This window comes from Chinchilla lanigera, unplaced genomic scaffold (assembly GCF_000276665.1).
Source record: "Chinchilla lanigera isolate Chin_1 unplaced genomic scaffold, ChiLan1.0 scaffold00024, whole genome shotgun sequence".
Lineage (NCBI taxonomy): Eukaryota > Metazoa > Chordata > Mammalia > Rodentia > Chinchillidae > Chinchilla > Chinchilla lanigera.
Genome location: NW_004955425.1, coordinates 24,238,717 through 24,265,248, shown reverse-complemented (window position 1 = coordinate 24,265,248; position 26,532 = coordinate 24,238,717). Strand labels below are relative to the sequence as shown.

Genomic DNA, 26,532 nt, shown 5'->3' with positions numbered 1-26,532 from the left:
TGCGTTATGAGAAATATTTAAAATGTGAGCATTTGAATGATTTCTTACAATTCAGTTTAAACATATTCTGGTCCTCCTGGGCAGCCACTTGGACCCAGCACCAACATGAAAGTTCAGAGTCCACTCCAGTCCTTATATGGGTGCATTGGCCCTGCATGATCTTCCACAGTTTCTGCATTTCACTTTTAAGGTCTGCCTCTCAACCTGGATTCCCAGAAGACCAGATTTTTAGGTTGCCAACTTGGAAATGCACTGTTCTATCCAGGGCCGCTCCTGTTTGGGGTCTTCATAGCCCAAGGGGGCTAGGCAGGGCCACCTTCATCAAGTCGTGAAAAACCTCTGCCTATTCACCATGGCTTCCAGTCCTGGGTCTCTGCTCACCCAGAAGGATTCTTTGTCTAATCCTCCCCAAAGCGACATGTGGGATAGCCTTGGCTCTGTGTAGCCACTGTTCCCAGATTAATTATTCTAAAATGTAGCTGTGTGTATTCTAGTTAGTTGTTCTTTGTCCTTATCTGAGTGGAGGGCTGACTGCAAAGTTGCTTTCTGACCTTGGCTCTGTCTACAACTGGGATTTTGCACTTTGGCCAAGCTTGATCTGACCACACTGTGGATTTGCGGGCCTGTTCGTTCCTGTGCCAGCTTCTCTGGCCACCAGGAGCTTAGCACTCCCACGCACTGCTCAGCCGGGTGTCAAAGCCTTGCCTGGTGCAGATGATGAGTCCATGAGTTACCTCCATGCTTTCCCTCATCTTGGCGAAGTTCTGTTTTCTTAGAGCCAGCGTGAGGTGGTTAGAGGAATATTCTGAGTGCAACCTTCCCTGGCTAAGGCCTTTATTGTTCATCTGTAAAGCACAAAACATGAATGAAACAACCAGAAGAGCCACTCTGCAGCTTAGACCCATCTGAAAGACTGAGCACCTGGTTCAGTGCCTGCCTCAGGGAAGGTGCCCAAGGGGTAAGAATTCCTCTCCATTCTCGGTGCCTTGAACCCAGCACACCTACTCTTAGGGACTGTCTCTACTTCGATGTCCTTCCCTGTGCCCTGGTTTTATGTCCTTTTACACTGGTGTCTTCTTACCCTCTGGGCTGAGTGGTCCTGCAAGTGGAGGGTGTGGGTGGGTCCTCCCTGCCGCCCTGCAGTGCTGGCATCCGCTGAGCTCAGTTGGGTTGCTGTCTTCTCAGTGTCCCTGGTCTGTTAGATCGCTAGCCTGACCAGTCTGTCCGCTGCGGAAGGCAAAGAGAGCTCGGGAATGCAGGACAGAGACCTGTTTGGGTAGACTATGGAATCGTTCCCAAAGCTGATTCCATCAGTTGTGAAGACTCGTATTCATTGGGAAAAGCCCGGGGAGCTCTGTGAAGTTCCTCCTAAAATCTTTTCCTTTTGCCAGGTGGTGTTCATTTCCAAACGGAAGACGGGGCTTGCAAGTTCTCCTGTGTCCATTCGTAGGCATTCTCACCTTACTCTTGGGGGACCTCATTTCAATGTTAAGCATATGAAACATGTAGAAGAATTTTGCACTTCCTTATAGAATGGCCCTGACCTATAAGGGCCACCAGCTGGTATAAGCTGCCGCTTCTTTCTGTTGTAATTGCTGTCAGTATCATTCAGCATGTGCTGTATCCATAGTGTAGCAGAGTATTTTCTTAGGCCCATAACTTGGTAAAGGAAAAATCTCACCCATAACCTTGAGCCAGTTTCCGGTCTGTGTAGGTGGGACCTCATCCAGTTACAGACAGCAAATCGTTAGAGCCATATCCTGTTTTGAATAAGGCTCTTCACTCAAGCTACTTTTGTGGAAGACATTTCAGTGTAACCTTGAAGAATGGGAAAGGTTGAGAAAATGTACCACACAACCATGAAAACAGTTTTACACTGGAAGTGTTCCTTCTTTGAGACTCTGCTGTCAGCAGGTCCCCACGGCTGCTTGGCAGTGGAACCGCGAGTGGGTCCCTGCTGGTGTACAGGGAGGACCATTTGTCATTTCCCTGCTGTGAAGCTGCAAACGCAAACTCAACTCTGGAGTTGCTTTACTTCCGGCTGCCTTGTTTATGTTAGCCTGCAGTTACAACATAGCTTTGCTGTTGTGTCTTTGTTTATTGTGTGGCTGGGGAGGGAACCCAGGCCCTCACCCCCGCTAAAGAAGTGCTCTGCCACTGAGCTACATCTCCAGTCCTGGCTCTTTGACTTTTATAGCAAAATTGATGATTGACAAATGAGTGTTTCTTATAATATATCAAGATGGGTGAGGTTTTCTCTAAAACTTCTCTAGACCGGAAAGAATAATCAGAGCGGTAACCAGAGTCTGTTTTCCAGTAGTTGTGTACAGTGAGGCGGGTCAAGGGTCCAAAGTCAGCACAGAGAAGGGAGGGTTTGAGTCATGGCCATGGAGCCCTCAGGGAAACAGACATGGTAAGAAACTTTAGGACAGTGTGACTCAACTCATGCAGCATCTTTGAGGAAATGTGCAGCGAAAGGCTGTCACTCATCAAGCTTTCTGGAAGGACATTTCATTTTCTTTGATTCCTCGTGAGCATAGGACTCAAGGTAGCTGAGAGCTGTATTAGGGGTCCAGCAGAAAAGCTCAGGCTATGAAAGGAACAAGAAAAGAGGAGAAAGGGAAGGGAAGGGAAGGGTGGGGCGGGGCGGGGAGGGGAGGATTCTTGATCACAGAAGGTGTTGACAGATATGGTACTTTTGAATTTTATTACAGAATAGTCACCTGAAAACCGGGTAGACCCAAGATATGCACAAGGGAGGAAAATTAGTGAGTAGGAAAAACAATAATTTCCCAGAATTGAGAACTTGTAGTTCTTCTTGACTTAGGTACAAGGTTGGGTTTTGGGGACTTCCATTAAACAAAAATTTTTTAACACAAAAATACTTTTCAGAAAACCCACCAATAGAAGTGGGTTGGATGTGTCTTGATAAAGCCCCAAGAGATGATTTTGCTTGCCTTTTTCCTCTTTGCCTAACTTTATGTCATCTATACTTGGCCATATATGTCAAAGTTAGAACAGGTAGCATAGCCAAGAGTGGTAGTTCACGCCTATAATCCCTGCACTGGGGGAGGCGGGGGCAGGAGAATCACAAGTTTGAACCCCGCCTGGGAAACTTAATGACTGACTTAGTGATACCCTGTCTCAAAATTTAAAAACAAAAAAAGTAGGAAACATGAGCGAGAATGAACGGATGTCTGACTGGGGTCTTTCTTGCATTCTCTCCCACAGTTACGCGAGCGCACTGCTTTCCTTTAAACTAGAAGCCTCCTCCCAAGGGCAAGACAATTTAAGCTGGAATGAGATTCAGAACTGCATTGATATGATTAATGCTCAAATTCAAGAAGAGAATGACCGTAAGTATGGGGCACTTTCCTTTTTCTAGCTTAGTGGAAGAATAAGGTATCTAGACAAAATAATTTCCTGGATTAAAGTTGCAAGTTTTTGCTCGTGGAAGCTTCCAAGGACACACTCTTCATGTGCTACATTTATATATAACATGTTATAAACGTTGCCAGGTATACACAAAGAGACATAAAAGGATAGAAAATATGTAAGTAGAAAGCCTAGTAACTTTCTTATCTAGAAAAGACTATTCTAGGTAACTTAGCTTTTTTAAGCACCTGACTTTATTTCAGCCTTTCTTTTGGGCATTTTCCTGAAAGTTGACATAGTTTCTTGTCCCACGAATGAAGGACTTGGAATGTAACTTAGCTCTGTGATGTGCTGCGCTTCTAAACTTTTGCCCAAGAAGCGTGAAAATGGAGTAAGCCCATGTGGAGAGGCCCTGAAGCAAGCTTTCTTGGCTGTTTCCTCGCTTCCTTGTCCTTTGCCTCTTGTATATTAAAACAGAGTGGAGAATGAGGTGCTGTCTGACTTCAGCCGTCAGTTTATTTGTTGCTTTTCTGTAGCATGAATGTCCAAAATTCAAGCTTCAAGCTGCCTTCTCCATCATAAAAAGCAAACCAACCCCCTCTTCTTTGGATTCCAAGCTCTTGGGCTTGTTAGCAACAGTGAGTGTACAATTGCTAAAATCATCAACCTCCATCGGTTTCTGACTCGGACTTCCCGAGCTTACTTGCTTGGAACTTGCCGACTGACGGAGCTGGCAGAAACTCCTCTCTCGGGCTCCAGTGTTTTGTACTAGTGTTGGGATAGGGTCTCAGGCCTGGTCTCCTAACACTGTATCTAACTTTTGAAAAGTAAAATCATGCTTAAAATAAAGCATAAGATTTTGTTAGTTAATTGCCTTTACATAGTTTTCTTGCTTTGATTTGCTGTTTCCTGTGAGCACCATGCCAAAAATCAAAGCCCTTTTTGGTTTTATGTTTTTGAACGTCTTCTGACTCTGGGGTCCGACCATGAAACAAGATCCAGGAGTGCTGCCCTGACCTGGTGTGCACCAGAAGCGCCATGGTCACAGTGATCCCTGCACACTTTCTTATTTTTTCTTTTTTTCAAGTTTTATGCACATCTGAATTTTCTCTTAGGGGAACACAGAGGTTTCTGTTGAATTTCTGAATTTCCTGTCAGGGAGGCATTTGAAATCTCTGCAGAGAGACTCAGCCTGCTCAGCCCTCTCTGGCTTTTGCCAGATGTTAGTCCAGAGGGAAGCACTGGGTTGAGCAGATGTTCGTGGGCGGGGGGACCCCTGCCTGGTATGTGCTGGCACAAAACAGCCCCTGGCCCTCTGCCCTCCTCTGGACCCCAGCCCTACACCCTGTCTCCTGCTGCCATGGTCTAGTGTGATGGCTGATGCCCCCAAAGGGCAGCACTTCTGATGTTTGCTGGGCAAAGTGCAGAATCAAGTTCCACTGCCTTCCTAGCTCTCCACCTCCTTCCCAGCACCCCAGGCCAGGCTCAGCGCATGCGCACACCCAGGTGAAGGGGCGGGAGCTCCCGGTGCTGAAGCGCCCCGCACCTCTGCCCTCCTCCTGTACCAAAAGGGGTGCCACTGACGCGTGTCAGGCAGAACCTTTGCTTTGTCAGGAAAAGACAAATGAGTGGCGTCTGTGTGACTTTGACAGCAGCCTTGTGAGACTATACTTTGTGAAAGTCTCTTGCCGGCCGAGGTGTCTGCCCACCTGCGTACGTGACTGCTGAGCTGCTGTGCAGCAGACACAGCTCCGGGCCTCACCTCTGTTAAACATCTCATCAGGACGGGCACAGGCGGCCAGCAGAGTGACTCCCTCAGAGAGGGACCCTTCCATTCAAGGGTTTAGGAACTTTAATCACGAGGTGTCAACTATATCTGTGTTTTGGCTTGAATTTTTTCCCTTCTGTTACATGGAAGTATTTTTGTTTAAAGTTCTTGAAATATTAAGTTTGGTATCCCGTATGTAAATAATTGCTTAAAAGGCTGAATTTTACAGAATGTGCTATAATAAAGCAATAAGATTTACACACTGCACTAGTGAAGTGGTCTGAAGGAGACACGCAGAACTTTTCTTGGCACTCTGGAAGTGCAGTGCTTCCCCCCCGCCCCTACTCCCTGCCACACCGCAGAGGCTCATGCAGTGTGGCCTGGATGGGCCGGGTATGCAGTGAGGAAAACACGGAGGAGCAGCTGCTACCTAGTTTCCTTAGCCTCCTGTACTCTTTGGATTTCTCACTGAAAAGCTCACTTTCCCTAATGGAATGCACAGAGGAACATTATTTTAACTATGTAGCCTAAACAAGGGAGTTTTACTTTCTATATTTGGCAGGCACCATCCTTTGTAGGTTATTTCATCCACTGTCTGAAATACGGGAGTTCTCAGAGGACATCCACCTTCTCACTGTTCTGGAATGTTGCGGGATTACACTTTGATTCAAAGAAGTGAGCTTTGAATCATGGACTGAGACTCAACAATCTTTGTTCATATGGCATTTTTTTTTTTACTTGTATAAACACAGAACGTGAGGCAGATGTGCAGGAGTGGGGGTGGGGGAATTGGGTAGGCCTTTGAGCTCCTATGAGGTCATTTACTATGACCTCAGCAGCTTGGCCTCTTAGACACACACCCAGAATTTACACAGGTGATTCCCGCCAAGTCAGCTGGAATGCACTCACTGCCAGGTGATCGGCTGTTAGGATGTGTGTACACTGCGTATTTAAGTCCCACCGCCTGGAGTAACTTCCAGGAGTTTTAGATTATTCTTTTCCTGTTACGGATAAATATTTTCATTCTTAGCAAGGTGGTATTTATAGGGTTTTCTTTTTAGAAAATGATTAGCTAAATATCTTACCTTAATTTGAACATCAAGATACACTTTATAAAACTTAGACATATCCATTCTGTTCCATGGCATATTACATTTGTAAAGTAGCTTGTGATAACATTTGATGAAAAATAACTGGGAAAGTGAAAAGAAAGAAGTATGTCCCTAAGAATGTTTGTTTTCCTGGCTCGTTGCTTGTTAACGTCTAGCTTCTTTACTAGCTATTGCTCATTAGCACTGGACTGTGGAATAGAAGTCCCCTCCTAGCATGTTTGTGTGTGTGGGAATGAATGTATACGTATACAAATGCACTGTTATTTTATGACTAGGTGATAGTTTATTTTCAATAATAAGGTGGTAGTGAGACAAGGCTTCCAAGTCCACTGTTTTGAGAATTCTGTAAACTTCTCAGACTCCATACCTTGACTTCTCTACTTTTTATTCTTGAACCTTACAGTTTATATTCTAAAACCATCTGATGTGTTAAAGATGGTAAAAGTTTAACCACAAGATGTTCTTCCTCATCCTTCAGCTTATTTGTAAGTTAGGGCTCCAGGCATATTTAGTTACCTGTTACATAAATAATATGTGAAATTCTCTATATTTGATCTTGAAAAGTATCCAAAATATGCCTCACTATGTTTATTTCTACAGAGCCTACATATATTTCCCAGCCATATGTGGCTGCTTAAATGTAATTGAATTGAAGTTAGGCAAAATTTAAGTTTGTCTCTTCAGTGACACTAACCACATGTTGTGTGCTCAAAAGATACCTGTGGCTGATGGCTGCTGCGCGGGGCAGCACAGAAAGAGGACGTTTTCCGTTACCACACAGAGCTGTGTGGAACAGCGCTGGGCGATACTGTGCAGATATCCACTCTCCTGCTTATTACCACTGCAGGGCACTGCTTGACTTTGAACAGTTTTGGCAGCCTTTACGCAGTGCTAGTGTAATCTGAAGAATAAAATAGCATGTGTATCCAAACGGTTTCACCCTTGTTTTCCTTGCTGTACAGCTCTACCTTCCATTTTCCCAGCTCTAGTGTTCCACGATTCTGGCATCCAGTATCTTGGCATTACTATCATAGTGCCTGAGTGAGGGTTATTCTAGAAGTGGAGTCCCCGTTGCTGTTCATATGAAAAACTATTGAGCCTTATAGTTTATAGTCTAAGATCATTTGATGTGTTAAAGATGGTAGAAATTAAACAGGAAAAATTATGTCCCCCTTTTTAATGGTAGTTTTATTAAAATATAGTTTATATATCATAAAATTCATTCTTTTGCAACCTAATTGGCCTTTTGTGTCTCTTCCCTTAATATTTTCAGGGTCCACCCTTTCTGTGTCACATACCAGTGTGCTTCATTTTCCACTCTAGAATATTCTAGCTTGGGGCTTCAGTTTGTTTTATCCATTCATCAGTTGCTGGAAATTTGATCTGTTTCTGTTTTTTCACTGTTATAAATAATGCTACAGTAAACATTCCTGCCCACATTTTTATGTGGACCTGTATTTTCATCTGAGCATACAGTTAGAAGTAGAATTGCTAGGTCATATGGTAGTTCTGTGTTTAACATTTTAAGGACCTTTCCAGCTGTTTTCCAGGATGACTGAACCATCTTGAATTCCCACCAGCAAGGTAGGAGGGTCTCAGTTTCTCCTTGCTCTCACCAGCACTTGTTACTGCCTTTTCTGTTATAGCCCTGCTAGTGGGAACAAAGTGAACTTACATTCCATAAAGACTCATGATGGCAAACATCTTTCTATGTGCTCGTAGCATTTGTGTATCTTCTTTAAAGAAATATCTGCTTAAATTCTTTATTTGTTTGTTTGTTTTTGATTGTTTGTTTTTTTGAGACAGGGTCTCACTATACAATTCAGGCTGGCCTTGAGCTCACTTTGTAGCCTAGGCTGGCCTCAAACTCACGGTGATCCTCCTGCCTCAGCCTCCCGAGTGCAGGGATTACAGACATGTGCCACCACAGCTGGCTTAAATTCTTTATCAAATGTAAATTACATTATTTGTCTCCTTTTTGTTGAGTTATAAGCACTCTCTACACAGTATATCCAATGCACAAGTCATTTTATTAGATATAAGACTTGCAGATATTTTCTCTCATTCTTTGTCTTTTGCTTTCTTTCATAATGTCTTTTAAAGCACAAAAAGTTTAATTTTCACAAATTCACATTTATTTACTTTTATTGTTTGTATTTAAGGAACATAGCTTTAAAAAAATGCCTAGCCCAAGATCACGAAGATTTACTTGTTTGTGTTTGTCTAAGAGTTTTATAATTTTAACTTTTGCACTTAGACCTACCATTCACTTTGAGTGAACTTTTTGTGCATGGTGTGATTAGTGGAGGGGTCCAACTTCCTTCTCTGGATGTGCATGTCTCGTCATCCAGCACCATTTGTTATAAAGGCTGTTTTCTTTACCCATTGAATTGTCTTACCCCTTTGTTTAAAAAAATCAGTTGATGTTAAGTATAATGATTTATTTCTAGACTTGCAGTTCATCTTGATCTAAGTGTTTATGCCATGCCAGGACTGTGCAGTATTAATTCCTGTCACATAGTAGGATGTTTTGAAACGGGAAAAGTCCTTCAACTGTTTTCTTCTTTCTTTCAAGATTGCAATGATTATTTTTATTTCCTTGCATTTCCACATGTGAATTTCAAGATCAGGTTGTCAATTTTTTTTAAGTCAGTGGCATTTTTATAAGAGTTGCATCAGCCATGTGGATCAATCGGAGGAGTATTTCCACTTTCACAATATTAAATCTTCCAAGCTACAGACATTGAAGGCCTTCCATTTGTTTAAGTTATCTTAATTTTTTTCATGGTGTTTCATAGCTTTCCATGTACATGCCATGTGCTTCTTTTGTTAAAGTATTCCTTAATATTTTTTCTTTGTGTGATTGAAATTTATTTGTAATTGGAATCTATTGCAATTGAAGTTTTTAATTTTTTTATTTGAAGTTTGAACATTATGAGAATGTAGAAGAACATTGAATTTTACATTGATCTTGTATCAGTTTTCCTACACTTGCTTACTAGCTCCTTGTAATGTGTAAGATAGAGAATGTACGTATAATGTACTATGCCTTAAAGGGAATTTTTTCCTTTATTTTCTAGGAATTGTAGCTGTAGGATACATCAATGAAGCTATAGATGAAGGGAATCCTTTGAAGACTTTAGACACCTTGTTGTTACCTAATGCTAAGATCAGAGATGTGGACCCCGCCCGTGCCCAGCACTACCAAGATGTTTTGCACCATGCAAAATCACAAAAACTCATGGTAGGTTTTAGTATGTTTGCTTCTTTTATGTTTATAGGCCAGATGGGGAGTGAGAGGATTTTTGATCCATTTTTTAAAAACCTGAGTTTCTCATCCCAGTGAATCAGAGTGGAGACAATAGAGCCATTATTGTCCTGGTGCCAAACATTAGAAAGTCCAGCTTCAGAGTTCGCTCTTGCACCCTTTCTTTCATTTAAAGCTCAGTTGTAGGTGAGTTCTTCAGAGTCCAATCCTAGGAGATTTCTGTGCGTACCGTACACTCTGTGGCATTTGGTAAGAAGGGGGCAGAGGGGACACGTGACACCCTGTGAGTGGTCTCTGTCGTCATTGCCAACGTGTGTGGGACTGACTGAGGCAGAGGGCAGGAGAGGTGAGTGTGCAGCGAAGTTTCGAAGACATGGATTTGGAGAGTGGGAATGGCATGCTCTAGGATCCTAAGAGTGGTAGAGCAGGGGTAGGAGAGGAGCTATGCACGATGGGAAAGGAAGAGTTGGCCTGGTGGGGTGAGGGTGGTGTGATGCAGGCGGGAAGCTCCGTGCGCAGAGGGGACAGCAGCTTTGGCCTGGACATGGCAGCGGCTGGCCAGGCTGGAGCCTCCTGCCAAAGCAGGGACATTTATCTAGACACAGCGCTTGTCCTGATGACGGAAGGGGTACCACAGAGAACAGCCTCTCCTAGAAGGGAACTGGGTTGAATGTTCACTTTCAGGCCCTGTCACCAGAGGAGATTGATAAGGATGACACATAGGTGGGGCCTCACTACTGGTGGCTGCCATGTCCCCAGCTCCAAGCCCAACTGAAAGGGTATTTCCTCTGTCTTTAGAACCCAGGAACTACCTCATCCAAAACAGGAAAAACACCACTGGTTTGAGCAAGTATTTATTGAGCACCTTTTCTTTTCCAGGCATGATAGTGGGTATTTTATACAGCTATCTCATTTAATCATTATAGCAATTCATAACAGCCCCCAAGGCATTTCACCATCACTACCGCGATCTTACAGGTAATGAAATTAGGGTTAAATAATTTAGGATTAATAATTAAATAATTAGGATTAAATAACCAAATCCACCCAAAGGTGATTACTTCTGGGACTACGACCATGTCTGTGTGATTCAGAATCATGGATTATTAAGGGATGTTTATTGCAGCTTTGTTTGCAGTAGCAAAAATTAAAAATGACCTAAATGTTGTAAAGGAAAAAACACATGCTCCTATGCACATAAAAACAGGAAATGCATGCCCAGGACAGGGGAGACATGCACACTTACATGCGCATAAAGTAGTTCTGGAAGGAGAAGCTTCTGGAAATTGATCTAGAAGTCTGGGGTAGATGGGAGCTTTCTTTTTCATTCTGTGTTTTTCTGTCATTTGGATTTTTAATTTTTTTAGACAAATGTCTAGTAAAGTTGGTGTTTCTAAACTTTTAAAGACCAATGTAAACCCTGTTCACTCCACACTCCTAAGCTGACACACTGAAGGTGGTGGGAACAGTGGCCAAGGCGGAGCCCGCTGCCACTCTGGTGGTGGCACTGCCCTCCCCCGGGTGCTCCCAAATGCTCACACTTCCGCAGTGCAGGCTGGAAGCTCTCTCCCCTGATGTGGGTGTGCCTAGGGCTCAGGATGAATGCCAGGGTGAGAGACAGCCAGACAATGGGACAGCGAAGGCCCACACCCAAGCCTCATGGCCCCACACCCACAGGGAGGAGAATGGCCTGCTCCTCGCAGTGCCTGCCAAGGTGGCCATATCCATGCTATATGGAAAAATTATCAGTGTTGACAGAGGAAGTTACTTACTTTGGAGATAAGCACCACTTGGGTACTGGCTGTGTGATCTTGGTCTAGTCACATGTCTATATAATTATTTTTATGTATGAAAAATAGGAATAATAACACCTGCCTTATAGGATTATAGTGACGGTCAAATGAGAATACATATATATATAATAAACCATTGTACCATTTTATATATGTATGTGTGTGTGTACATTTGTATGTTTGTGTCTATAGCATTTACATGGAACCTGGCACCAAAACAACTGCTTAAATTACATAGCTAATTTATTGTGGGTATTTAGGGGTAAATGATGTCTATATACCAAGTCTTTGTATGACACAGGGTCTGCTCTGTCTACATACGTGTTGAGCTAAGCCTGACTCCACAGGACCATGGCCTTTCATAGGCAGGCATCATGGGTCCCTTCCTAAGTTTTCCAGTTGAAGTCTTTGAATCAAGATGGCAGCCCATGGGACCCCACCTGTGGCAGCCATGGGTTGGGCAGTTACCTATGTGTGGAATGGTGTGTAACATTCTGAATTTTACATATGGAGCCAGGTACCTTGGAGCTAGCTCAAGAATCAAACCACTTTTGACCTGTAAATCTAGGGGCTTAAACTCTATTGAGCATGGCTAACTGATTTGAAACACTAATTCTGATGCCTCAGATTTGGTTAAGTTGTGGTTTTTAAATAGTTCTCAATCTAATCTTTTTCCTTAGAAATATATGATTCTGTTATTTGTTTGGCTGAGTCTTAGTTTTCTTTTTAACTGCTGCTGTTTTGATTCCGGAACATTGGCAGTATATTCATAGTGCAGCATTTCTGTGCCTTGCGTTGGCCAGGGTTTGGCCTTGGAAAGTAACAGAAGGCAATTATATTGCTGGCATTATTGGTGTATAGCAAAGCTTGTTCCAAGGTATGCACCATTAAAGGTTTTGAAGGGTGACATCTTCACAGAATGAATGAACATCAAAGACCAAGGACAGTGATATAAGCTAGTGAGGGTTTTAAAGAACCCTGTGAGGCATTTTGCAAAGAACAATCAACAGGTGAGGCAGCCATCAGAAGACCCAAAAATGACGTTGAATTCCAAGGTGGCAACACTCACAGGTTAAGGAAAGAAGAAATTTAAGATCTTGAAGTACCAATAAGGCCAATGAAATATGTCCATTGCTATAAAGAAAATAGTGATAAATTTTCTCCTGCATTGGCATTCTTCAAATACTGATAAAGTATTTAAAGCTTTTATATATTTAATATTTGAAGCACTGTTTCTTAGGAACTCAACAGTGGAGCTAGAGAACAAAAGTCCTTGCGCTACGTATGTTATCCTAGCATGCATGTTTTCCACAGTTTTCTTTCTTCTCGAAGATATGCTCACCATTGAGAGATAAAAAGTGGACCGATGTACAATTTTTCCCTTGCATGTGAATTTTCTCCCTTACCTTTCTGTCTATTTTAGCTTTTAGATTAAAAAAAACTTTACCCAGGCCTCTCCCTCTCCCGTGCCCTCCCCCACAGTACTGGGGGTTAAACCCAGGGCCCCACCTGTGTGAAGAAAGCACTCTGTCACTGAGCTACATTCTCAACTGCTCTGTGACTTTTGACATGAGAAAATAAAGGAATGGATTTAGGCAGCTATTCAGGCTACCTAGGCACAACCCTACAAGATAGATAACATACAAGCCTTTACTGTTGTTGGAATAGTAGTTAGCATGGTAAATGATAAATATAATATTGCTTGGAACAAAACAAATGGTAAAAACCACAAGGATAAGGAGAATTGCCTTGATATACCTCAGCAGCTTAGGATCATGTACATTAAGTTGGCAGATGATGTTTGTGTAGCAGTAAATAATAATCACAAGTGGAATCAAGAATCCAAAGACAGTCAAGGCGATGAAGTGGTAGCGGTGGAAAGGAGATGAAGACTCACATGTGCTGTGGACATCAGGGCAGGTGCTATTTGGCTGAACAAGATAATCCCTCTGCCTATGGATGAACAATGGCAGCATGTATAAGAAGACTGTTGCCCACACCAGTCCACATGCTAGCGAAGCAAAGGTGCACTTGGACAGCCTCCGGAACATGAAAGGGTGGATGATGGCCAGGTACCGGTTGATGCTCATGCAGGTGAGGAGCAGAATAGAGCAGTACATGTTGCCATAGAAGATTACCGTAATGGCCCAGCACATGACCTCTCCAAATACCCAGTGGTTCCCAGTGAGGTGGTAAGCTACTTTAAATGGCAGTGTCATGCAGAAGAGAGTATCTGCAATAGCCAGGTTAGCATGGAAGATGGCGATGGAGGTGGTCTTGAAGAAAACTTTCCACAGGGTCACAGCATTGGCCGGCAGACCAACCACAAACACCAGCAGATAGATGGTGGGCATCACCTTGGAACTTAAGAAACTGCTCAGGTACCCTATGGTAGCATTACTCACATGCAGATTTGAAACATTTCCTTCAAGACACTTCATTTTTGCAGTTATGTTGGCTCCTGTCCAGCCTTCTCTGGCAGAAAGGGGGAAGTCTACAGAAGAATTTGGGGGAGCTCCATGGAGAGTCTTAATAGTTGAGGTTGGTGTTGCCAGGGTGTCGTTTTCCTTGCCTGTAATTGAAAGGAAATATTAACACATGATTCGTCGCTAAGGTATGGCTATGGTTTTGATGAAGGTAGAGTGAAGTTTTTATCCTACATAATTTCTGTGGCTGTAGAGTTTAGGGATATTTTATTTAAAAAAATTATTACAGATCAAGCAATCACCAGGCATGTATGTAGTATGTATCATATGTCCTAGCATCATGCTATCCCATGCAGGAACAAATGCTAGAAAAAGCAGCTTCTTGCATGTGAGGAGTTTATAATACTGCTGGAAGAAACATCAGGAGCCCCAGAGAGCGTGACAGGCAAATGTTCTGGTGACTGTAAGTTATCCAGGTGATCAGACAGCAGTTGACAGATTCAGGTATTTGAGCACAATGCTAAGGAAAGGGTAAACTTGAGCAAAGGTGAGCAAAGCTTAGGAAGACCGGAATTTAACTCAGAATTAGAGTCTGTTGATGATGACTGGGCAAAGACATGGTAGGCTGGCATAGGATCCGAGACTATAAGGTAGCTTGATTCAGAAAATGTTTGTTACATGCCGCTGTGCTGGTGTTATAAAGCTTCAAATAAACTGCAATGCTGTCTGTAGGTAACTCCTATTGGACTGCTGGGGAACATGCTATAAAAGCACATCCAACAGGTGAAGTTCAAAAGTAGATTATACTCAGATTCTTTCATGGCCTCAAGCTGTCAAAATCATGGACTTTTCCCTAGAGACTGGGGCTGTCAGAGAAATGACCATTGTAATAGACAAAATAACCTCCCAAATTCTACCTGCAAATGCTCGGAACCCAGTCCGTTGACAGAAGGGTCTTTGTAGGGGTGACAGTTAAGATCTGGAGATGAGGAAAGTACCCTGATAAACTGGTGTTGCTTGAAGCACCCAATTCATGATCATTGCCATAGCAGCAATAGGAAACTAATATAGTCATGATTTTGACCTGTGTGTAAGATGACTTTGATAGTAGTGTAGAGAATAGATTATAAAGGTAAGAAATTGAAGGCAGAGGGGCCTGATTTGGAGGCTGCTATAACCAGTCAGAGTCTAAGGATGGTGAGTTACTGAATAGAGGCAATGGTGTGGGAAGGCAAAGCTGACCATGGGAAGCTGAGTAGTTCTCAAAGGGACTCAGCACCTGATTGGCTGCTGGACAGCGAGAAAGGAGCAGGTGCTGGATGAACCAAGACTTCCCCTTTGAGTACCTGAGAGCAGACAGGAGACAAGGGATGAGATGGGAAGGAAATTACAGTTTTTGCTTTGGCTATTACTGAGGTGGAGTTGCTGATGAAATATTAGTGTGTAAAATGCCCAGAGGCTGACTACAAGACAACTGGTGAATTCTAGATTTCCAAGGGACCAAATCAGAGGTCTGGATTTTTTAGTCTACATACAAGCTACTATTTAATTTGCAAGAAGTACTGGAGATACCTAGGAAGAGATGTGAGAAGAAAGAATCCCAAGGTAACTTTAGAGAAATGGTGAGATTTTAAGACAAAGGAAGAAAAATCAGAAGATGAAATCACTATTAGGATGTAAGAAGCTACAAAGGAATTTTTGAAAAGGGAAGAAATATATCAACCATATATTATAGTTGGCATTGCTTGACATGATGTTAACAATCTTAACTCTTGAAATTTCTCTTTAAATAAACCTTAACACTCAAACCTGTTTATCACTGCATAATTTTTACACAAATTAGTCACTGACGTGTAGAAAATAGATTCCCCTTTAAGGTAGGGTCCTAGGGCATAGCAACATGGCTGGAGCCATTGGGCACAACCTGCTAGTTGAAGAGATTTGGTAACCACGGGCACAGAGCAGCAGCTCCCAAGCCGGACATGGGATCAAAGCCAGCCTGGTACCAATCTTCTGACGTGAAAACACACCAAGTCTGACACCTGATGCCAATCTTCTAGCATGAGATCAAGTGGATCCACCTCAATCAACTGTCCAAGAAGAAGTAACAAGATGGCAGCAATTGCCTTTGGCACCATTGCTGTTTTGCAGTGGTCTGTTCTGCCTGTAGGACGCATCTGCTCTTTCTCCTTCCAACGACCCTTTTCTCCCTGAACACATCTTTTGGGATTCTTCTCTTTTTCTTCTTATTTTTGACCTGAACAAATGTTAATCTTTCATGTTCACCAGTCCTTCTGTCCAGTTCATTGAATGGAACAGTAGGAACCTGGACAGCCCTGCTGGTCCCCACACCACCTGGAACAGTGATGTATAAAGTTAAGATCAGCTTCTATATCACATATAAACTTCATATTTACCGATTTAGGATGCCAGGAGTGTACCAGTTGTGAACTGTCACATGACCTTTAAATTTGTGTTGAATAGTCAAGGTTCATGTCTAGTGACGTTTTCATTCAGAGCTACTTTCTCTTTCAGTTTTAATCTTTTGTGGTTTCTCCTGGGTAAAACTGAAGCCTCCCACATCACCTTGTCTGTGTCCAGGATGTAAAAGGTGTAATTTGGATGAGGGGGACACGCAATGATCAGGGGTCTGTTAAGGAGAAGTACGTAGGAGTGAAGGAAGGAGGAACTTGGAAGGTGACCTCCTTCTGCAACTGTGTTTCCATGTGATCAGTTGAAAGCATGACGTGACACTAGCTCAGCACACTTTTGTATTTTGGGAATTGTGCTTGACATCGCCCAGAGCAGAGTGTTTTTAGAGATTAGAGATAGGCAGAAAGCTAGCAAGCAGAAGCTGTAGACCATATTGTTCATGCCTTCAAGGTCTGATAAGAAAACTGTTGAAACAAACGATTTGTCAGCTTTCAGAAAATTCTGTGATTGAGCAAGATACTGTGCATGAAAAATGGTAAACAGTGAAAGTGTTTGTGGAGAAGTTGAACTGGTTCCATTTTCCTTTAGAATTCCAATCTGGTCCCACTTAAATAAGTGTTTTAATTCTCCAAGGCTGGTTTTCCTGTAGAAGACTGCTTATTGTTTTCTTTTCCAGGGAACTTATTTGAATTCTTTATACAGGTTTCCATTTGGCATAATGTTTCTGAAATGTTTTCAACCTGGGAAAAGGCCTTGGGGAAGAGCTATTCTGAGGGGACTGGACTTCAGGTGCTGAGTGATAGGTTCTTCCTTCTCATCTCCCCCACCCCATCAAAGAAAGCAAATTCACGCCCTTTACTTGGTCTCCTCTAACGTTCCCCCTTTTCACTTCCACTAAACCCCAGTAGCACCTTGAAGGAACCTCTTCACAAACCTCATATTGTTTGCAACTCTGCTGCCCAGATTTTTGGCTCATGTGCTCCCAGAGAGAGCCTGGACCGATCCATCCACAAATCCCACACATGCTGCTGTCTACAGGTTCCCTGGGAACCTTCTGCAGCGACCTCAGGGGTTCCAGCTATCAGGGTAAGCAATGTTCCTTTACAGAAGGTGGGTTTTTGATTAGTTTTGTTTTGTTCCCCCTAGTTGCATCTCCCCACCTTCTCCTCACAACTGATACAGACCAGTCCCGGACTGGCTAATTTTGGAGTAAGCAGGAGGCAACCGGCTTGCATTGTGGCGAAAGAAATAAGAAACATATTTCTGGTGGTGTAATACTATTGGGAAATCTTATTTCTAAAATTTTAAAAAGATCATTTATGAGGGTACAGGGAGCCCCCTGGTACTACTGAAAGTCAAAGAAGTTTCCATTTTAGAAATGCTAATGTGTTGGTATCATTGGCTACTGAAAGCAATTGATTCTTTCTGACAGTATTTTTGTTTCCCCCATTTGTGTCTCACCAGGAAGTATAAACATAAGATTTTCTTTAATTCCTTGGAAGAGTTGTCTTTCCTTAATGAGAAGGAATTGGTACAAATGCAAAAACTCACAGAGAAATGTAGATACAAATGTAGATACCAAAGTTCTTGACTGGATGACAGGTTTTTCAGTCTTGGTAGAGAGCACTTAGACCTTGACAAGGTTTGACGTAAACAAACTCAGGTACTCCGTGACTGTATATAACAGTTCACTCCTTGTGACATGGACTAGCCCTTCCCCATCCAAACCCAGGAGCAAGCAGCTTACCATCTTGACAAAAGGCAGGCATCAGAAGCAGTCCAACAGCTGCAAACTTGAAGGCTCTCATTTTAATGACCTGAGTCCCAGTTCTCAACACCCCATGGCATGTAAAATTGGGGAACAGTCTCCCCTCAGTCACCACCCTGTGCGGTACAGCTGGGAGCTCCCCTGGCCCCACAGGAAGAGGATGTGACTCAGCCCACGCTGGGGAGGGACCTGGCGATCCTCGAGCCTGCTGCCTTAGCCCAGGGGTTGCTGCACTGGTACCCCTGGCTGTCCATTTTGAATGGGTGCCGGGACTCTCACCCAGTGTGCATAGGCACCTAAGGGACAACTGAAGCTGTGCTGAAAACAGATACTGAGCAGGTTAGCTTGGAATCTGGCCCATATCTCATTTTTACCCATCTTAAAACAGTTTCAGAATTTGATTTCTACTTAATAAATGAGCAATGAGAAATTCTTCTTTTATTCTCCTAGTTATTCCAAATCTTCAATGGGGGGGGGGTCTTTTTTGAAACAGGGTCTCACTGTGTAGTTCAATTCACAGTGATCCCCCTGCCTCAGCTTCCCAAATGCTGGGATGGCAGGTATGTGCTGCTTCACCCAGCTCACATTTAAATTTGTTAATGCATTGCATAATTGTACGCCAAATCAATCATGGAAGGCAAATTTTTTAAGAAGTTAAAATTGCTTATGTGCTTAATCTTGAAGCAAAGAAATGTGAAATGTGCAATGAATGGCACAAGTACAGCATTACTCGGTCACTACCCAAAAATCACTCTCTTATGGAATAGATTCCGTTTGAGAAATTATACACAGTTTATTTCTGAACTAGACTGTTTGGTTTCAGCCCTTTTAGTAAGAAAAGAGCTAAGTTTTTACTGCTTCTGAGACAAAATATTATATATGAATGGGGGAGCAAGGAGGGTTGTCATTCTCCCTGGTACCTGGACAAGAGAACATTTATACTAGTACAGAAATGGCTTTAGCACTTTAACCTATAAACATTGCCTAGCACTTTCTTACTTCATACTGTAGCTTCATATGATTTCTTTAGTGTCAGGTAATTTCTGTACTTTGTATCTATATTATATACATATATATATATATATATATACATAATATATAGTATGTGTATTAGTAAAATTTCTTCATTCTAAAACAATACAGCTTGACCTCAAACAGTCCCACATTAAATTTGCATATTAGCAATTCACTCATATAGATAATTGCTATAATCATAATTATGGCAAATTATAGTTAATTTGCCATACAGTTAATTTATCATTGCTATTATTTGCTTAAGCTACCTTCTGGGATTGACTAAAGACTCTAATGCAAACTGTCTAGTCACAGAGGGAGTCCCTGGAGGTTCAAATCACACACCGGTGATTCTCTGTCAAAGCTGTTTCTCCTGGGCGGGTGGCTGTCACGTCTTGTCTAGGTAATCCCTAGAGATCTGTGCGAACACATACGGGAAGGGTCCCCAGGTCGAAGGTAATTCACTGAGGCAGTGTAGAAAGGACAGTGGCCACTGCCACAGGAAAGCCTTTCTCAATGCGGTCTGTGCCTTCAAGCAGAAAAGGAGTGCAGAGCCTCCAACACCTGCAGCAACCCCAGGGAAGTGTGTGTCCTCCTGAGACTCCTGCAGAATGTGCTCCTGCAGAGCTTGAGGAGAGTCCAGCAGTAGCTGTGGCATACATGCGTCTTCCACCACAGCTATTGCAGCTTAGGCTGGTTTCCTCCATACAAGGGCGTCTCCATGACAGAACATGACAGCAAATCTGAGTATTGGTTTAACATCACGACAGTGTGTAAAACAGTATAGGAACTGAATCGGCAGGTCCCCCGGTGCATCTACATCCAGATGGTCCATTGCTAAGAAAGCCATGTTGTTCTGAGCAGCACACACTCACAGTGGTTCACGTTACTTCATCAGCCCCTGGGGCGTCCCCAAGCCATGGTCATTTCAAGAGGCCTTGAATCTGCCTGACTACCAGCTTCTTTAGCTCAAAGTCCCACACTTAGCAATCATTTACAACTTGTGTGAGCCATACATCTGTGTTTAGAATGTGGACTTCTTTGTCTGTTGCCCTTTGGTATCTTAAAGCTTGAGAAAAGCAGCAACAACCGGGATCATTGCTGTTGAGCAGTACAACTTGAGTAGTGAACTGACCTTTTCTGTTGCAGTAGCTTTGGTGCTCCAATGGCTCCATGTGTAGAACCGTATCACTTCCTGTCTGAAGCAATCCATAACGACTTTTCTCCTGTAGTTCAAGACCCAGAGCATAAATTAACTCCTTCTTGCCTGTGTGTCTGTGATGTATCTATAGCTACTACCACCATGATCACATTATGTTATAATTATCTCTGCCCACAGTTGTCTCTTCCACTAGACCATTAGCTCCTAAAAGGCAGTCACCATGTTTTTGGGATTTTTTGTCTCTGTGTCTGACAAATGTTGAATATCCCTGTATTACTCTCAAAGTTAACATGTTCCCACTGTCTTATACCACTGGTGGTTCAGAGCAACCCAGCAGTGAAACCCGTGAATTACAGCCCCATCATTAACATGTTAAAATGTCACATGGCACCTTGGGACATCTTGGCATATAGTTTTGTATCTACAGTTATCACATTCTTAGGGGTACATATGAGTGAATAAAGGGATTTATGCACAATGCAGTTCTACTTAGCCACAAAGAAGAATAAATTTGAGTCATTCATACAAAAACGATGGCTCTTGAGAACATAATGCTAAGTAAAACTAACCAGACATGCAAGGTTAAATATCATATGGTTTCTCAAATATGAGAAACCCAAAGTATAAGAACAAAATAAAAAACAGGAAGCAGGGAGGGAGGCTCTGTGAAGATGGGAAGGGGAACAAAGGATCTGAGAGACAGGGTGGGAAGAAAGGGAAATAAAAATGAAAAATGACCAAGATGAGACACATCTACATACTAGTTCCCTAAGATATGTGATTACTGTAGATCACAACATAGACCACAACAAACGCTGAGGGGAAAGAATACTTGACCAGTAGCCAGGGAAGTCTTTTCGGAGGAGTAGCATTTGAGCTGAGGCCTGAATGCTGAGAAAAGATAGTAGGCGGTGTGTTCTGACGAAAACTCATGGAGTTCCAGACCAGGACGGGATTGTTGGGAGATGTCGGGTGCGCAGGGTCGGATCATCCGAGCCCTTTAGTGCAGGAGCTGTGCGTGTTCCCTAACTGCAGGGTGCGGGATGTAGTGCAGGGCTGCGCAGAGGAGGGGTATAATGAGATGTCCATTTGGAAGAGAGATTGTGTGGTTCTCTGTAGAGCCCCATGCTTATCCCAGTACAGAGCATCCTCAGAAGCAGCAAAGGCAAACAGACCAGTGCTGCTGTCAGTTCGGGAGCTGAAGGTGGCCTGGATTCAAGGTGGCGGCAGAGGGAGCAGTGGATGGCCTGGGGTCAGTCATTAGTAGTGTGTGCTGCATGTGGTAGGGCTGTGTCATTGCAAGGGAAGGATTTGTGGAAATTATAATAAAGGAACTCCTGAAAAGTAGTTGTGGGTTCTGTGCCATCATCTGTCACTGTTCCGCCCATGACTCTGTGACATTGTTCCCAGGATGCCGAGTGCGTCTCTAAAGTCCTCTGGCTGGATGAGGTACAGCAAGCCGTCCATGAGGCCAATCTGGATGAGGACAGAGCAAAGCAATGTGAGTACCTGCCTTCTTCTGCGGGCCAGGCTGTCCTGCCTTGTATTTGGATATGGGCCTGAAGACTGTACTGTTTCCCTTCCAGAAAGGTCTGGGCTCTCAGACCTTTCAGTTATTTGATGCATATTTATCCAAAAATATGTGTAGGTGGTTGCCCACTTCTCAGTGATGTGGTAGCTCCAACAAAATTGACAGTGTTGTTGAAAAAAATCCAGAAAGTTAAAAAATGCTCTGCAAGCTCTCCAGTTTTATAATTGAATCAAATACTTTTTTCTCTTGATCCCTAGGAAACTAGCTGTTCAACTGCTGCTCAATGAATGCATCTTCATTTTGCCATGCCTGGCTCTGTTACTTGAGGTTCTCAGAGAAACAGACTAACAGAGACGGAGGAAAGGAAGGAGGGGAGAGTGTATATAGATATTTACCTGAAGACATTGGCTCACAAGATTGTGGAGGCCAGGAAGGCAGAAATATGTAGGGCAGTCTGGGAAAGCCAGGTGTCCACATGTAGGCTCCAAAGGGGAGTGGGCGTGGATACTGAAATGTACTCAGAGCAGTGACTGGGACGAGGGTGTAGAGCTGGCTAACTGATCATGGTATTTCTTGAAGGGAAGCCTACTAGTACTTGCTATGTTCTTAATATGTGCAAGTGGAAGAGTTTGTATCATAAAAACAGAGGCAGGGTCCCTCAGTTCCCAACCTGGAACTAGTTTATAAGCCCTGAGCCCTTTAAATGAAGGGGAGACCTTCTTTTCTCAAGGTTCCCTTGAGAAAGCACTCCACTACCTTACCAAAAAATCATAGTGTTAATCTATCAGTCTTCCCCCAAAGAGACTTATAGCCTCTTCCTGGATTGGCTGTGTAAGAGGGAAAGGGCATGATGGACATTTCCAGGACCACTGGGCACTGGCTGCAGACTAGCGCTGATTCCAGGTGACCCAAAATGTCATTGTGGTCCTCCAGTGAGAACTAGGGCTCTTGGAATCAGCTGCTCGGTGTAGTTTAAGTGCAGGTCCATCACACAGTGGGCCCAGTGGGTCCCCAGGTCCATCCTGGGTTACTTCTCCAGTTCCAGAATGCATAATTGGAACAGACAGACAGCAACTCGAAGAATCCTCTCATTGATTTTATTTTTATATTCGAAAACCTGTCATTTCAGGAAGGCAGGATGAGAAATTTCACATGACAATCTGAAATAGCTCTAATTTGAATCATATACTAACAGTCTCCATGGATGAACCCCTACGTGAATTAAAATGAGACTCCTGAAAGTATACAGCTCATTTCCCTGGCCATTCGTGGCGTTCGTTAGTCTCTGTTCTGTCAAGTCCTAGAGCACTTACAGGGCTTAGTCTTATTTTACTGATGTGCTTTCAAGCTTTGGAAAAATCTGTGTAGAACATCTGGTTTTTATTTTGTAAGCTTGGAAAAATATGTGAATTTCTCTAACCTGAACTTTTATACCCTTAGGAACTTTGAAGTCTTTCCTTTTCAGTATTATAATGCTTAAGAGAAAAAAGTAATATGGTTGAGATGTGTACATAAGAGATTTAAATTTACATATAAAAATAATTCAATTGAAATGAGTATATAGATTTAAATCTACATATAAAACCAAAAGTCTAAAAAGACACTTTTAGAAAATTCATTTGTAATATAGACACTCAAATAGCCTAAAATGGTTATGCCTTTTTTCTTAGAGATTGAGAAGTTATTTCATCCCTTTTATTCATTATTGTTCTTGCATTTGGCCGGCAAAGGTTGGTTCTGTTTCTCACATTGAGACTCATGGTTCTACTGACTATAGAACTAAGAAGGTTTCTCAGAAATGAATGATTTTGTATACTTTTGAGCTTGTACATCTGAAATCCTATCTTCTCCCTCTGTCCTATCCCTTGCAAGATCTCTCCCCTGTCCTCTCCCTGTGCTTTTTTCTACAGTATATAGCAGCACTAACATTTTTTTGAGGTTAAAACTATCTGTATTCAGATGTTGTAATGGAAATTTGGGGTTTTCAACAGAAACATAATCTTGCTTTTAAAAGCACTCTTCATCCTTTGCATGAAGACTTGAAACAGAGACTCTGATCACATGTTGCAGGCATCCCAGATAAGTTGATAAAAGAGAATGTGCTGGCCCATAGATTTTACCACAGGCAGGATTTAAAGGGCAGAGTCACTCAGATCTCCTTCATCTTGGCTCAGCGTTCCTTTACACTGGGGTATCTTGCTTGCTTGCCTCAACGTTTGACCGCAGAGAGCAGTATTTCTCAATCTCTTTCCATGATTACATTCTAAGAAATCTTTTTAAATGTTTCCCTTAATCTCTTCTCATAGTGAAATGTTAATGCCACAGATGCAGTGTATATCTGTTTGTGCATCTAGGTAGATCTGTGCTTTAGACATGTTTTTTATACCCCATCCTACTGGGGGGCCCTATTTGAGGGTTCCCCTTCCCGCAAGGAGAATGCGTAGGGCTTAAGGCACAAGCAAAGCTTTTTGGGTCTCTTAGGAGATCTGTGTGAGGCCTCTTATTTTGTTCCTCTCAGAAACATACCTAACTTTTTCCAGATCATTTGTCTGACATGGTTCTCTATCAGGGACTTGACCACAGCTACAGAGTAAGCAGCAGACCGACCAACATAGACATCTCCGTCCACACTGGAGCTGCACAGCTTTCCGCTCAAGAGACCTTGGGACAAACACCGGGAGCCACTTATTCTTTTTATAGGCATAGTTCTAATGGCAATGGGAGCTTCTCTTTGAACGCTAGTGCAACAGAAGCCACTCATTGCCAGCAGTAGTGTTTAGGCACCAGGGTTGATAAGCAGTGACAGCTAGCAGTGGAGGAAAAGGGAAAACAGAAAAGCAGCTGAGCTGCCTGCCCAGCCACTCCCCGCCCTTGAAGATGTCACTGTCCACTCCACGGTACCATGTGAATGACATGAGGACACTAGGCAGCTCTCAGCAGATGCAAAGCACAGACTGAGTAAGTAAGGAATGAGAGAGTCTGTTCTGTTAGGCACCTTCAGATTTTCATGGAAAAACAGCCCGACTCAGATGAGAGTCGGAACTGGACTTGATATGTGGACTAACATCCTCACTCAGTGACAGAGAACAATTGTATTCAAAAAATGTATGCTTTTGTAACCCTGACTTTTAGGGGACATTACATTCTGTTGCATTCATTTGGTGAAGCAATCGTGTGCTTGTGTGAGAATTTTTCTTTGTCCCTTACTTGTTTCTTCTGCTTCCCTTGGACCACAGACTTAAGTGTCAGCTCTTCATTTTTCTCCATCCTGCAAAGCTCTCTTGGAGCAAAGGACAGGGGATTGGTCCTCCCGACTCCTTGTGCACCTCCACAAGCATGAAGCACACTGCTGGACCTAGTGTCCCACAGCCAGAGAAGTTTGCTAAATTCTCTTTCACCTCTGTGTGCGCCTCTGGCTTACACAACTTTGACCTCAAGCTGTCAGAAGTCAACTCTTCCTCTTACATCATCGGCTTCAGAGCCCTACGAATATGTAAAGATAATCTTAAGAGAATTTGTCTCCCATACTTCCGAGTTTAACATGTGTGTCAAAAAACAAAGGGGAAAAAATCCGCCTCTCTCCTCTCTTTCTATCAAGATCTTTTTTTTTTTTTTTTTTTTTTTTTTTTGGTCAATCTGGGAAATATCTTATTCTGTCTTCTCCCAGATTTTTTTTTCCTGTTCAGAAACTCTGTTGTTTATTCTCATAGTCATGGCCTCCTTTTTCAAGGGTAATCAAAATTTTGATTTTTTTTAATTTTAAAAATAAAAAAATGAAAACATTAGCAAGCAGACATCCATTTACAAAATAGCATAAGAACAATACAACCAATACTGAATTATAGACAAGGTGACAGGAAATTAACATTGGTTGCTGTATAACTTCAAAGTGGTTACTCAGGAAAACAGAGACATGCAAGTTCGATCAAATAATTAATCATTAACTGTTCCTTTCAATAAAGTGATAGAAGTCAGAAGTACAACTATATTAGCTATCCTGTATATGCATATATACATAATTTTCTCCTTCTTTTTTTTCTCTTTTCCCTCATCCCAGTTGCTCTTTACTTTTGAGCAGTTTCCTTTTGTTTCACAATATCTATCATACCTCATAATTTTTATTCACTCTTTCAGGTTCTTATATTAGTGAGACAATATGTTGCTTATATAGGCATGTCTGATTTACTTCACTTATGAGTATGGTCTCTAGTTGTAACATTTACCCATAAAAGCCTAGAGTTTATCTTTCTTTATAGCTGAGTAATATTCCATTATATAAAAATGCCACAATTTTTTTATCTATTCCTCAGTGGATGGACATTTGAGTTGTTTCCATGATTTAGCTATTACAAATTGCACTGCTATAAACATGGGTGCACATATATCGTTGTGATACAATGTTTTCAGATCTTCTGGGAAAATACCCAGAAATGGACAAAAATTAAAAGCTTTCTCTTTAAAATCAGGAACAAGACAAGGATGTTCACTGTCACCATTCCTATTCAACATAGTTCTGGAAGCATTAGCCAGAGCAATTAGACAAGAGAGAGAAATAAAAGGAATAAGGATAGAAAAGGAAGAAGTGAAATTATCACTATTTGCAGATGACATGAATACTCTACATGGAAGACCCCAAAAACTCCACCAAAAGGCTTATAGATTTAATAACTAAATTCAGTAGCATAGCTGGATATAAAGTCAACACTCAAAAATCAATAGCATTCCTATATGCAAACAACAAACAGACTGAGAGAGAAATTAAGGAAACCATTCCTTTCACAATAACATCCAAGAAACTGAAATATTTAGGAATCCATCTAACAAAAGAAGTCAAAGATCTCTTTCATGAAAACTACAGTGCTCTGAAAAAAGAGATCGAAGA

General features: G+C 42.4%; 2 protein-coding genes across 3 annotated transcripts in view; one reads left to right on the top strand and one right to left on the bottom strand.

The window, feature by feature from the left end:
* Iqgap2 (IQ motif containing GTPase activating protein 2) overlaps positions 1 to 26,532 on the top strand; it is a 216,928-nt gene that overhangs the window by 119,664 nt on the left and 70,732 nt on the right. The window contains exons 11-13 of one of the 2 annotated variants that reach the window (XM_005386040.2): positions 3,232 to 3,356; positions 9,336 to 9,499; positions 21,530 to 21,620. In XM_005386040.2, coding sequence (XP_005386097.1) covers positions 3,232 to 3,356; positions 9,336 to 9,499; positions 21,530 to 21,620 — 380 coding nt within the window. Of the gene's footprint in view, positions 1 to 3,231; positions 3,357 to 6,023; positions 6,059 to 9,335; positions 9,500 to 21,529; positions 21,621 to 26,532 lie in introns of those variants that run through there. The other variant, XM_013514848.1, reaches the window with a different exon arrangement.
* On the bottom strand, positions 10,362 to 18,916 carry F2rl2 (coagulation factor II (thrombin) receptor-like 2). Its single transcript, XM_005386039.2, has 2 exons — positions 17,923 to 18,916; positions 10,362 to 13,888 (listed from the first exon to the last, which is right to left on the bottom strand). Exons 1-2 carry the CDS (start codon positions 17,981 to 17,983, stop codon positions 12,855 to 12,857), a joined length of 1,095 nt encoding a protein of 364 aa, XP_005386096.1. The 5' UTR covers positions 17,984 to 18,916; the 3' UTR covers positions 10,362 to 12,854.

Bases quoted from the DNA above. Each gene is read 5' to 3' on its own strand.
- F2rl2 (XM_005386039.2), bottom strand. From the start codon at position 17,983: ATGAGAGCCTTCAAGTTTGCAGCTGTTGGACTGCTTCTGATGCCTGCC. The intron at 13,889-17,922 runs GTAAGCTGCTTG...TTTCAATTACAG, and splicing joins GCCTGCCTTTTGTCAAGATG to GCAAGGAAAACGACACCCTG.